Here is a 14,864-nt window from a genome sequence, read left to right on the forward strand (position 1 = left end):
TAGAAACAGCTGCAGAAAACTGAAAGGCATCTGGAGTAGAACAATTTGAAGCCAAGTTTGTAAAGTGTGGCCACTGCATTTGCAGATATGTTGAGCTTGGGCATGGTAATAATGAAATGGCATTTTTTTGTTGACTATTCCAGCCTTTTTTTATGAATTTTTTTTTAATATAATTGTTGTAGAAGATTAGCATTGACCTCTCCATTTATAGTTTGGCCATTTGGAAGATGATTGATCATTATTATCTCCTTGGAATTTGAGAAGATTGATACCATGACATTTGCTAGTCGATGGAACTGAACTACTTTTGCCTTCTTCAGAGGTGGAGATTTGTGATGATATTTCCCATTGTCCTTATATTTCTGGTTTGTAGTATATAAATTTCCTCAGAAAATCATGGATTCTTTGTAAAATGTCCAAACTCTTTTTCCAAATTTGACACACCCAGTTCTTAGGTTAGGATATGGTGTCCCTGTTCCTTGATGCCCATAGTCTCATCCTCAGGCACTATAATTCAGCTATCTTTCAATATCATAGTATAGATTTATTTTTTATTTTTTTTTATAGCTTCTTCATTTGTTGCTGTGAATGGTTGTCCACTGTGAAGGTCGTCTTCCAAGCTCTCTGCCGTGTTTAATTAGAGTTGCCCACTTTTTACTGTTGAAAACAAAAGCAGATTCTCCTAAAGTATTATTCCATACTTTTCTTTTCAAAATGTTTGGTGTTTGGTATTTTCCATTTAAAAATAAAAAAGAGAAAAAAAAACACTTACTTCAATGAGCTACTGAGCAAAAACTACTTAACAGGATGAGTATGACGTTTCTCATATATTTATACTAAAGATGAAAGGTCAGGTTGCTGAAAACATTTCGGCAATTCAAGTAGTATCTCCGTGTCAGGCCATGAAATTTTCAAACATCCCTCATATAGTATAGTATATCTTGGCTTTCTTTAAGATGTTTTTTCTTGCCATTTCTGCTTCTGACAGCTAGTTTGCTAATCTTTCATCCTTCATTTTATTTAAATAATCATATCATTGTAGATTAGTTCTGCTTAAACATATTGGAATGTTAATAATATTAGTCAAGTTTTTTCTAATATCTTCAGTGTTAATCTGCTTCTGCCATTGCAGAACTATATTAACAATAAATGGCATCTGTGCATCGCTTCATTTTCTTCTGAATTCTCATGATTGTTGTCTTTAGTTTTTGATCAGCTGTTTTAATTCTGATCCGCGCGGTTAGCCTAGTGGCTATGTGCTTCGCAACCATATGCCTGGGGAAGGAGTGTCCTAGGTTCGACTCCTGTCGGTGACGTGAGGAGCTGAAGGATCTTCCTCAGCCATAGCCAAGTTAGCCAGTCTTGGGCATGGACAGCAGGGTTTTTTCCCCAGTTTATTCTGGCGTTTTTCATCCCGCAAAGCAGGCAAACTGGCCTTCAGAACTCAACACTACAGGCCATAGGATACACCGGGGCATAAGGCTGACCACCTTATCCTGTAAACGGAGTGAGGTCCGATGATTAATGGACCCTCGACACCGCAAGGTAAAAGAGGGTATAAGGAAGATGAGATGAGATGTTTTAATTCTGACCTATTAAAAACTTATCCCATATTCTCTTTAGAAGTTGGTTTTCAGAAAACATTATCCAATAAAAATTGTATGTGGTACATCATTCATATATGAATGTCGAGTTTAAAATTTAATTGCTCTGAATTAAAATAAAGTCATTAATTATAATGTAAATTTTGCAGGTGGTTACGGACAATATCAGTCATTTTGTTCCTCAATAAACAGGATCTTTTAGCAGAAAAGATTAAGTCCAGTAAATCCAAACTTGAAGACTATTTTAGTGAATTTGCTCATTATCAGACACCTTCAGATGGTAAGGTAACCTAATGTTTTTTGATATGTTTTTTAATAAGTTTTTAAATACTATAATTTACTTATTATCTGTACTTCATGTCAGGTTATAGGTAAGTTATAGTATTATAACTATTATAATACTATAACTACTTATAGTATTATAAGTATTATAATCCACTGTTACCAAGTGACTAATTGACAGAGATAACTAATTTGTAGCGTACATTGAAAAATTTGGCTAAGTATGATGTAAGTAATAATATAGAAAAATCTGTATTTTAGAGGTTTCAATTAACCACCTGAAAAAAAATATAAAATTGAAGACAATCCAAGAAAATGGGAATTACATGACTTGAAGAAAACTATGTAGTTCTTTATGACATAAGTTTGCAAAGTCATTTACATCATCATCATCAAATTCCTGACATGTACCCTCAAGGGGTGTACAGGATATGATGGTATTACATGAAAATTTTACATTATTACTAACTTCCTATCTACAATTTTTCCTCCAGATCAGCTGTTACTTGTCAAGACTCCAATATTATCAGATCTTATATTTCTGTCATCTAAGGCACTTTGTACCTTATCAATCCACCTATATCTTGGTCTTCCTCTGGGTCGTTTTCCTGCCAACCTGGCAGAGAACACGTGTTTTGCTAATCTTTCCTCGCCCATTCTGTTTAAATGACCATACCACCTGAGATTAGCTCTGCTAACGCATTCCTGGATGCTGACAATGTCAAGTTCTTTCCTAATATCCTCGTTTTTTATATGATATTGCCATTGATGCCATCCGTTCACGACTCTAATCTTTCTCAGGATTCTCATATCTGCGGTCTCTAGTCTTTGGTCAAGTGTTTTACTTCTGACCCAGCTCTCAGATCCATAAGTTAAAACTGGTTTGAACACTGTCTTGTATATAGCTAATTTAGTGTTCCAACTAATTTCTCTCTTATTCCATATGAATTTATTCAGTTGACTTCCTACCATACCTGCTTTGTTGATTCTGTTATCTATTTCCATATTTAATTTACCATCTTCACTAAAAATCGTGCCTAAGTAGGTGAAATGTTTTACTTCTTCCACAGGTTATCCGTTCACAATGCAGTTGCTATTTTCAAAGATTCTGCCTATTTTCATTGTCTTTGTCTTTTTATTGCTGACCTTCATACCATATCTATTACAACAGTTATTCAATTTAGTCAAGGAATCTTGCAGACTCGTAGCGGATTTATTGATAAGTATAACATCGTCCGCATAAAGCAAAGAGCTGATATTAACACCTCCAATTTTGATATCATGTTTAATACCACTTTCCTTCATAAAGTGATCCATATAGAAAATGAATAACAGAGGGGATAATATACATCCTTGTCTCACACCAGATTTAACATTAAACCATCTTCCTGTACTTCCTTCAATTCTAACTGCTGACTTACAACTCAAATAAAGACTAAGTATTACTTGATATAATGTCCCATTGACACCATATAACTGTAGCATATTGAATAGCTTCTCTTTGGCACCTTGTCATATGCCTTTTCCAAATCAACAAAACTTAAATACAGATCTTTGTTATATTCCCATGCTTTCTCAACTATTTGTCGTAAAGTGAACATCTTATCCTGACAGCCTTTATTTGGCCTGAATCCAGCTTGTTCTTCACCAAGCTTTTCTTCCACAATTCTTCTCAACCGTTTCTCGAGTATACTTGCATAGAACTTGCCAGGAACACTCAGTAGGGAAATACCTCTGTAATTCTCACATTCAGTTTTATTTCCCTTTTTATATATGAGTACTATGAGAGCTCTACTCCAATCATCAAGAATTTGTCCCTCTGTCCAGACCTTTTGAACACTGCAGTGTAATACTTTTATACCACCATACTTCAGCATTTCTGGTCGAATATCATCTACTCCTGCTGCTTTTCCACATTTAAAGCCTTTGATGGCTTTTTCTACTTCAAGTATGGATATGAATTCCTGACTATATGCCTGTTGAGTGTTTTTTACCACTGTGCTATCACTGCTTGTTTCATTTAGCAATTTTACGAAGTAATTACTCCATACTTCAAGGATATCTTTTTCTTCCATTACATCTCTTAACTCCTTTTACAGCACTCTTTCCTCCATTTCTAAGCTTCTTCAACAACCTCCAGATATTTTGTCACCTTCATGATATTTATTTTCTATGTTCTTGCCAAAGTCCTCCCATGACTTTTATTTAGCTAGTTTTACACAGTGTTTAGCTTTCTTACATTTGTCTCTGTATTCTCTAAGAGCACAAGCTGACTGTATCACAAAGATCATTAAAATCTTATCATTATATATATATCTCCCTTATCCAGTGAATTTGTCACTTGTAGGGCATAATCATACCACATCTGCATTTTTTGTGTTCATATCTGGTCACTGAGATTAGAAGGAGATGAAATAACATTGGAGAGAGTGCAGAGGCAGATAATAAAAATGATATCAGGACTAACATTAGTTATGAGGATTAGACTGGAGGCAAACAAACTTCAGAGCTTGATGGATAAAAGGCAAAGGTGGGAAGGCAGGGTATGATTGAGACATTTCAGATTAACACTTTGTAAATTTTTCATATGGTAGGATGAGGAGAAGGGACAAGAACAGTAGATCATCCCTGGAAGCTGTTGCAAAAGAAAGTAATAAGTAAGAGATGTAAGAAGTAAATTTTTTGTTTGGAGAGTGGTAGGAGCATGGACTGCATTACCTGAGAAGGTAGTAAAAGCAAATGGTGGATGAATTTAAGGAGTGGTATGATAGACTTTGTGTTGTTTAGTATTGACCTCCCACGATCAGTCTTATGGCTCCATGGAAGTCAGGAAAATAATAAACAAATCACTTATATTAATTGCTCTTCTCTTGCTCACTAAACCAATTAGCCTAATAAAATAATAAAAAATAATATAATAAAATAATAAAAAGTCACTTATATTATTAATTGCTCTTCTCTTGCTCATTAAACCAATTTGTCTATACATTTCTTTGTCTCTCCATTCCCTGGCCTGTAGTAACATACAACTGAATATCTCATCCATCAATCGTCACCTCACACTATACTGCTTTAACCACGCTACCAGCCAAGACGTCTATAGACGTTCACTTTATCATGGATGCGAAGTGCTTATTAAAATTGTAATACCATTGTTATAACAATGAAATATATGATGGATACGCAGCGTATGCGGATGCGTATTTGATCCATAACGGCCGGTAAGGTGGTTAAAACTACTATCACTGTTTTTCCCTTGTATCTCAACCATGTGTAGACATAATTTCCCTGTTATCACAGCCCCACTCCCACCCTCCCTTTTTTGTACTTCCTATTTTCATGAAACACATCATACCCTTTCATTTCTTTTCCATCAGGATATCATTCTTGTCCAACCATATTTCACTTATTCCAACCATTTTTGAGTGAAATAAATTCACTCAATGCTACAATTTCTAATACTCCTGGCATATATAACATTTCATTTCTTGGTCTATAACCAGTTCTACCCATGCCACATCTGATCTGTGACTACTCTGCATCTACTCATGTCTGCTCGCATTTACAACCCTTTATCCTGTATATCTCCCTGGACTCTTGATTTGTGATTTCTTCACTGCTACTAACTCATGCATCACATTTCTAATACTAGCCATCCTCATAATGCATTTATTTCTGCTTCCAAAATCCCCTTTCCTTACACTGTATCTCCTTGGCCATCCCCCCCCCCCACTTATTTCCTGTCCAGCTTCATTCCTGTTCTCACATTCCCATCTCCTCACAATGCTCTCCTCTCCATTCACAAATACTTTGATCTCACTGTTCCATTCTCCTATTCATCCATATCGCCTCTGATCCCTTGTTCACGCCATTCATTGCACTTACTTCTAGAAACAGTCTCTCCAGTTGATTCACACCAAATCCATTTAAATTCATTTTCCATGTCAACGAACCTCTTTATCTTTGTTTTTCTCTGCTAGTATACTATTAATGCATTTTTGCTTACCATCTTAACTCATTATTGTCATACCTGAGCAATACACCTATTACTCTTCCAAACACACTGTTCTCTTTTACTGTCCTCAGTAATCTCCTGATGTCCATCCCAGGGGCAGCTCGTGCATAGGCACTGCGGAACTGCAGCAGCCTAATTTTTCTTGATATATAAATATATTTATTAATTTATTTATATTTGCTTGTAATATTTAATTTTATCATCAACAGTTGTATACAATTCTCTTATTTTGTATAAAAAATAATAAAAATCCATCTTGTAGCATTTAGGAGGGTGAAGGACGTTAGCAGCACTGTGTTTACCACAGTTTCATATTGTTACGCACGCAAGCATATGCACATCATAGTGAGATGCGAGCTATTAGTGTAATGTGGTACTGTCCATCGTGCAGCTCCACTGTTGTTTATATGCAATTTGCGCCAGTAGTAGAGTGTTCGTAGTGCTTACTGTGTTTACTCCGTCTCTTTAAATATTTGGACATTACAGTTAAAGGATTTAATTGTAATGTCCAAAAATTATAAATTCCTTTAATTGTAATTATTGATTTTTGAATTTATTTTTAAGTAATTTTGAATTATACTAAACTGTATAATTTTATTGATAATAAACAATATTTAGGGGTGCTTAAGGGTCAAAGCTGTATAACTGAGAGGAGACCTCCACATAGCCTTTAAAGGAATGCAGAGAACCGACCAGGGCTTCTGACCTAATGTCCAATCCTCACCTTCTCATGGTGCACCCTGTTGGGTATGTACTTGGATACTGAACAGACGAGGATGGGCTGGCAATTTGGGATTTAGCCGACCAAATTGTATTCTTATTGGTTAAACCAAAATATAGAATGATGGCACAACACGATAAAATTTCATGCCGGCTGGTGCGTCGCCCGGTTAAACAAGGCCCCCGTTGTTTTCGCCAGAGAACCAGGGCAAACAGCGAAAAGTCAGCTACTGGAACAAATCTGAAAATAAACCCCAACTCAACATCACCAGAGTTAAAGATCGGTACTATCAACGTAAGAAGCCTGAATGGCAAAGAAATGGAGCTAGCTGAGGAATTAGATAAGTACCAGATCGACATAATAGGGATGACTGAAACAAAAAAGACCAAAACTGGTGAGATCTTTCTGAGCAATAAATACAAAATGTTATGTTCAGGCAATGACAATCAAGGAAAAGAAGGAGTAGCCATAGTATTCAACACCAAATACGAGGCTAATCTTCTTGAATGGCAGTCAGTCTCAAGTAGAGTAATGTGGGCAAATATGAGAATGGGGAACTGGACAATGAGACTTATTTGTGCCTATGGTCCCACAGAAGGTTCTACTAAGGTAGAAGTGGAGGAATTTTTTGAGGCTTTAGAAAAAGCAACTGACACAATGAAAAATGAAAAGTTGGTCCTTGTTGGGGATCTAAATAGCAGAGTAGGAAATGATTGTGAGACATACAAAAATATTTTGGGAAAATTTGGAGAAAAGAGCAAAGCTAATAATAATGGCAAATATCTGTTGGATTTCTGCTCAGGACATGGACTGGTTATTACTAACACCATGTTCCAACATAAAAATGTGCACAAATTCACATGGGGAGAAGAGGCTAGGAATAAGAAAAGTCTCATTGACTATGTTATTGTTGATAGTGATGTTTTCTCCCTGGTGCAGGACACCAGAGTGTACAGAGGATTTGAAATTGGAAGTGATCACTATTTAGTCTTGAGCAGGATAAAATTGAATTTCATATTGAAAAGAATAACATGTAAGAAAGTTTTAAAGCGAATAAAAGTTGAGCAGCTCTCAGATGTGAACCGTAGACTAAAATACACAAAGATTATTGAAGAAAAAATGAAAGAGTTTGAGAACAGGAATCAAACCTTGGAGATTCAGTGGCAAACTCTGAAGAAAACATTGATTGATTCTGCCAGAGAGAGGCATGTGGTGAGGTTATCTGTAAGGATAAAAAAAATCAGAACTCCCTGGTGGACACAGGAAGTTAAAGAGGCAGTGAAGGAAAAGAAGAAAGCATACCAAAAGTTCCTGTCAAATAAGTCAGTTTGTGCTCTTAGAGAATATAGAGACAAATGCAAGAATGCTAAACACTGTGTAAAACTAGCTAAACAAAAGTCATGGGAGAACTTTGGCAAGAATATAGAAAATAAATATCAAGAAGGTGGCAAAATATTCTGGAGGTTGTTGAAGAAGCTTAAGAATGGAGGAAAGAGTGCTGTAAAAGGAATTAGAGATGATAAAGGTGACATGAAAACGGGAGAAAAAGATATCCTTGAAGTATGGAGTAATTACTTTGAAAAACTTCTAAATGAAACAAGCAGTGATGACAGTACAGTGGTAAAAAACACTGACCAGGCATGCAGTCAGGAATACATATCCATACTAGAAGTAGAAAAAGCCATCAAAGGCTTGAAATGTGGAAAGGCAATAGGAGTAGATGATATCCGACCAGAAATGCTGAAGTATGGTGGTATAAGAGTCTTACAGTGGTGCACTGCATAGTTCAGAAAGCCTGGACAGAGGGACAAATTCCCGATGATTGGAGTAGAGCTCTCATAGTACCCATATATAAAAAGGAAAATAAAACTGCATGTGAGAATTACAGAGGTATTTCCCTACTGAGTGTTCCTGGCAAGATCTATGCAAGTATACTTGAGAAATGGTTGAGAAGAATTGTGGAAGAAAAGCTTGGTGAAGAACAAGCTGGATTCAGGCCAAATAGAGGCTGTCAGGATCAGATCTTCACTTTACGACAAATAGTCGAGAAAGCATGGGAATATAACAAAGATCTGTATTTAAGTTTTGTCGATCTGGAAAAGGCATATGACAAGGTGCCAAGAGAGACGTTATTCAATACGCTTCAGTTATATGGTGTCAATGGGGTATTATATCAAGCAATACTTAGTCTTTATTTGAGTTGTAAGTCAGCAGTTAGAATTGAAGGAAGCACAGGAAGATGGTTTAATGTTAAATCTGTTGTGAGACAAGGATGTACATTATCCCCTCTGTTATTCATTATCTATATGGATCACATTATGAAGGAAAGTGGTATTAAACATGATATTGAAATTGGAGATGTTAATGTCAGCTCTTTGCTTTATGCAGATGATGTTATACTTCTAAATAAATCTGCTACAAGTCTGCAAGATTCTCTGACTAAATTGAATAGCTGTTGTAATAGATATGGTATGAAGGTCAGCAATGAAAATAGGCAGAATCATTGAAAATGTCAACTGTGTTGTGAATGGAGAACCTGTGGAACAAGTAAAACATTTCAGCTATTTAGGCACGATTTTTACTGAAGATGGTAAATTAAATATAGAAATAGACAACAGAATCAGCAAAGCTGGTATGGTGGGAAGTCAATTGAATAAATTCATATGGAATAAGAGAGAAATCAGTCAGAACACTAAATTAGCTGTGTACAAGACAGTGTTCAAACCAGTTTTAACTTATGGATCTGAAAGCTTGGTCAGAAGTAAAACATTTGACCAAAGACTAGAGACCACAGATATGAGAGTCCTGAGAAAGATTATAGTCATGAACAGATGGCATCAATGGCAATATCATATTAAAAATGAGGATATTAGGAAAGAGCTTGACATTGTCAGCATCCAGGAATGCGTTAGCAGAGCTAATCTTAGGTGGTATGGTCACTTAAACAAAATGGGCGAGGAAAGATTAGCAAAACAAGTGTTCTCTGCCAGGTTGGCAGCGAAACGACCCAGAGGAAGACCAAGAGATAGGTGGATTGATACGGTACAAAATGCTTTAGACGATAGAAATATAAGATCTGATAAGGTTGGAGTCTTGACAAGTAACAGAATGATTTGGAGGAAAATTGTAGATAGGAAATTAATAATGATGTAATTTTTTTCATGTAGTACTATCATATCCTGTACACCCCTTGAGGGTACATGTCAGGAATTTGATGATGATGATGATGATGACAATATTTTTTCATGAAACAAAACCAGAAGAATATATTTTATTTTTAAGTAATTTTGAATTATACCAAACTATCATTTTATCAATAAAAAACAATATTTTTTCATGTTTAATTTTTTTTTAAATTTTTACCATAATTTTAATATTTTATCCAAACACATATACACTGTACTTATATTTCATTCATTCCAACCACACTAGCTCATATCACACATTTACTTCTCATATACAGTGCATCACTCCTCCCCTCCCCTATTCATCCCCCTTCTGGAAAACAAACCTTGTTTTCTGCACACCTGTCATATTGGAATCTCCATACATTGCCACTCGAGTCATTTGCCACCTCTTTTCTCCACTCTTTCACGCCCTGCCATTGGTATCCACCAAAGACGAAAGAGAACTACAAAAAAAAAAAAAAAACACTGAAACTGTTAAATGAGGAAGGGAAGAGATTTGGACTTGTTATGAAGTTGGAAAAAACAAAGACAATGGTATTTTTTGAGAACATGAAACAAAAGATACAAGTGGATGGAATTGATATAGAAAATGTAGAACAATTTACATATTTGGAAAGTAAAATGACGTTTGATTTAGACTATAAAAAAAAATAAAGATCAGGATTGCAAAGGGAAGAACAAATCAGAAGGCCATGGATAACATCTGGTAAAGTAAAGTGATCAGCCTGCAAACAAAACTAAAAGTACTGTAAACCTGCATCTTTAGCGATGTACTGTATGGATCTGAAACATGGGTAATAAAGAAGGAATCAAGAAAAAGAATTTTGGCATTTTAAAGAACTTGTTACAGGAAGATTCTAAGAATAGGATGGGTACAGAAAATCACAAATGAAGAGCTCTCTCGGAAGATACAACCAAGAGAGAATCTAATGCAGAAGATTATAAAATGGAAGCTGCAATTTTTGGGCACATCTGTAGAATGAGTGAGGACTGGAAGATAAGGACATTTATGTTTGGTATTTTGGATGGTTTAAACAAGAGGTAGACCATACAGAGAATGGATAGACGATATAAAGGACTGGTGTGGAATGGATGTACAGAAACTGTGACACTGTGCACTGTACAAAGAAAGGTGGAAGAAGATAGTGAAGTAGGCATCGGACACCAATGGGCAGTGAGCCCATGGTTTGTGATGATGAAATGTCTAATCTCATTTTGAATATGCTAGATCTCATTTCTCAACTTCACCTCATTCTTCAACTCTTACATTCTGGCAATTATACTCTCTTTTGTATTGGTAATAACTCTTTGTTTTTCTTGTCAGTCATGCTCTCTTCTATTCCTGTGAATCATGCCCACTTTTGCTCCTGATTCTTTCTTCTTGTCCAGTAATCATGTTCACTTTTGTTCTTTATTCACGATCATATTCTCTCCACTTGTCTAATTGTCACTCCTCATTCTCAACTCTATTTAATACCTTGCATTTCATCAAAAAACGCTTTCTGTAGATATTGTCCACTGGTGTTTTTCTTTAATCTTTCTCATTCCCTCACACGTGCTACACTCCAAACAATGAATCATTTTTGGAAAATTTACGCACTCACCACATTTGATTTTTACAGCATGTCTGGGTTGTTCTCGTCACTGTTTTGCATTTGCTAACTGTAAGCTGTATAACACATTTTCATTGAAATGCATCTAATTTTTCACCATTAATACAAACTTAAAATTTATTTTTGCTTCAGCAGTTCTACCAGTGATCTTCTTCTGACACCCAATGCCACCTAATTAATTAATAATAATTAATAATTATTAATATTGTTGTTGCAAAGGTTGCACATTGTAGTGCTGCTATGATAAGAGATACTTTAACATGCAAGGATAAGGAAGTGGTGGTGCCACTGTATAAGGCATTGGTCAGACCACACTTGGGCTATTGTGCTCAGATCTGGTCGCCTGATTTTTCAATGTGATGTGGAGACATTGGAAAGGGTCCAGAGATGGGTGACTAAGACAATATCAGGAGTTTGGAATGTTGGCTATGGAGAGAGAGAGGTTGAAGAGATCTGAATTGCAGAGTTTGGTGGATAGGAGGAAGAGAGGTGATGTGATAGACAGTGAGAGGATTTTATCAGGTTAAGTTAGTGAGAGGATTGTATCAGGCTAATTCAGAGGGGATTATAAAAAAGAGTAACAGGTGAGAGTGGAAGAAACCAGAAGTCATTCCTGAATGTTATGTAAAAGTGTGGTGAAGAAGGGTGTGAGGAGTAGATTTTTTATGTGGAGAATTGTCAGTGAATGGAATGCATTACCAGAATGTGTTGTTAATGCAAGGAGTGTTAAGGATATTAAGATTCTATATGATAAATATGTTTTCAGTTGAATGAGCCTCCCACAATGAGTTTGTCAACTCTACGGAGGGTGTAATAATAAAGCAATGTTTACGAAACTCACAGTGGATATGTACCGAAGGGGAACTTAAAGCACATTCATTAATACTTACAATATGTTGAGGTAAATTTTGAAACAGTATTTCACCTTCTAGACATGCCCTCCACCAGTTTATGATAATGAGTCGTATTTTGGATAATTCTTCTTTCATGACCACCAGTTCATGTATTGTTGTTGGATTCATTGAAAACTAAAACTCTTGTGTAAAAAAAATCTGAATTTTTTTTACACAAGTAAAAAAAAGTGTCAGAATAACTAACTTGCATACAGACAGACAAAACATTTAATAGGTACCTACATAATTTGCAAAACACACCTAAAAGATGAAAAGAAAATGTTTTAAATTTGTATTATTATTGACTTTTTTTTTTTTTTTCCTTGCAGCAGTAATAGAAGGAGGAGAAGAGCCAGACTTTCTTAGAGCAAAGTACTTTATCAGAGATGAATTTTTGGTTAGTATCTTTGAAAATGGAAAATTTTATAACCAAATGATTGAACTTCGCATTTCTTTATTTTTACCATAACTTTCATTTTTGAATTTTGCTATAAAGTTTTTATCATATTTTTGTGTGTTTACTTCAACATATTGTAAGGGTGGTCTGCCCTGGTTAGTTCTGATCCTGTTGATCGATAACCAAATCTTCCTAGGAAGCAAAACCAGGCTGCAGAGCACAGGGATCTTCTACCAGGAAGCCTTTTGTTGGGAGATTGTTGGACCAGTATTCTCTCCACATGTCAGATGTTGATGACAGGGCAGCTGAAGAGAGTTTGTCCATGGACCAGAAAGGCTTTCTAGATTTTAGGTGAAGACTAGATGGATTTATGAGAGTCTGATGCAGGGGCAGGAGTGGGTTGCTCATTGCTTTATTAAATTCTTTAATTGAGGCTTGTCTTCTCCATATGTTTGGTGGAGCAATGTTAGATAGGTCCAGCAGCCAGGAGAGAGGGTGCTTCTGACTGTCCCACTAATTGTGCGCATGGTAGAGTTTAGCTGAGTGTCTATAATGTTAGTGTGTGTGCACTTCTTTCCCAGACAGGGGCACAATATTCTGCTGCAAAGAATGCGAGGGCTAGTGCAGACGACCTTAGGACTTCTGCACCACAACCCCAGGTTGTTCCAGCAAGCCTTGAAATGATATTGTTTCTCATTTTAATTTGTTGGACGGGTTGGTGATGTGCCTTTTATAGGATAGGCTTCTGTCCAGGCTCACTCCAAAGTATTTCGGGTGAGGCTCGTGTTCTATCTCTGCATTGTTCAAGTGAAATACTCTGGACACAGTTTTTGTTGGATTTGGCTTCAAGTACCACTGCTTGAAGTACTTTTCCAGACTGTTCAGGTCTGTGTTCAAGGTTGATTCCAGGTTGGGAAAGGAGATAAATTGATGTAGGATCACTAGGTCATCAGCATACATATACTTGCTTGAGCTGGTATGTGATAAGTCGTACACATAGATGTTAAAGAGTAAAGGGGATAACACAGAGCCCTGTGGGAGACCGTCGTGAAGGAATCTGGGCCTGCTCTTTTTTCCGCCAATATGGACCCGGATCTTTCTGTTGGAGAGAATGTATTCAAAAAGCTGGAAAGTTTTTTGCACCTTATAATATTTCTGAGCTTTAGGGGGAGGCCTCCTGATCCAGACTGTGTCATAAGCTGATGTTAGGTCGATGAAAGTGGCTCCGTATTTAAGTTTCTTCTGGAAGCGTGCTTCAGTCTGTGTTTTCAGGGCCAGGACTTGGTCACCGCAACTTCTTCCTGGCCTGAAGCCAGCTTGTTAAATCGGGAGTGCTTTTTCGATGAATGGTGAAATTCTTTTAAGGAGAATTCTTTTAAAGAGCTTAAAGGTGGAGCAAAGCAAGGAGATAGGTGTAGATTTTTGACATCATTTGGATCTTTCCCTGGTTTGGGTATGACAATTATTTTGGCTTCTCGCCACAGATTTGGTAGTTTTCCAGTCATTATAATTTTTGAGAAAAGGGCGGCCAGCCATATTTGGCCTTGTTGACCGAGATGTTTTAGAAACTCAGTGAGAATACCACCATTGCAGCCTTGCTCATTCTTGGTGAGTTTTAAGGCTACCTGTACTGCTTCCCGAGATACTGGGCTTTCAAGTTCAGGAAGCTCGGGCTCATCTTCAGGCTTTGTCTGATGGAAGATTGCACAGTAATTTTCCTAATAGAGCTGGGATGTATCTTGGAGGTTATCAATAAATGATTAGCTATTTGGTCAGGAGTTATCTCTGTTGTTTTGTGTGTTGGTTCTGCCCCACCTAATTTTCTCAGAAGTGACTAGCTTTTCTGGCTAGATGTGGTGAAATCGAGTTCATAGATGGTTGAGATCCATCTTTCCTTTCTGTTTTTTATCCAGCGTTGCTATGAGCTCCTTAGCAACAGTTGGGTCTTCAGTCTCTTCATATTTGGCTAAAAGTTCCTCAGTTTCTCTACTCCAGCACGGGATTATTGTTTTCTGTAGCCTCTAGGAATGGAGGCTTTGGCTGCAGTTTTGATTAGTTTAACAAATCTTGGATAGCAATTAGGGGTGGGTGGAATTACTCTAATGGTTTGCTCGATTTGTTTCTGAAATGCATTCTAGTTGGACCTGCGAA

At 36.6% G+C, this 14,864-nt stretch overlaps 1 protein-coding gene across 1 annotated transcript in view; it reads left to right on the plus strand.

Annotated features, from left to right (window-relative positions):
• LOC150103302 (guanine nucleotide-binding protein G(s) subunit alpha-like) overlaps nt 1-14,864 on the plus strand; it is a 253,593-nt gene that overhangs the window by 223,604 nt on the left and 15,125 nt on the right. Inside the window, exons 9-10 of the mRNA XM_090397340.1 lie at nt 1,754-1,884; nt 12,646-12,713. Of these exons, the coding sequence (XP_090253466.1) occupies nt 1,754-1,884; nt 12,646-12,713 (199 nt within the window). The remainder of the gene's footprint in view (nt 1-1,753; nt 1,885-12,645; nt 12,714-14,864) is intronic.

Source organism: Typopeltis vanoorti, chromosome 9 (assembly GCF_054136105.1).
Source record: "Typopeltis vanoorti isolate ZY-2024b chromosome 9, IOZ_Tvanoo_1.0, whole genome shotgun sequence".
In the NCBI taxonomy this organism is placed as follows: domain Eukaryota; kingdom Metazoa; phylum Arthropoda; class Arachnida; order Uropygi; family Thelyphonidae; genus Typopeltis; species Typopeltis vanoorti.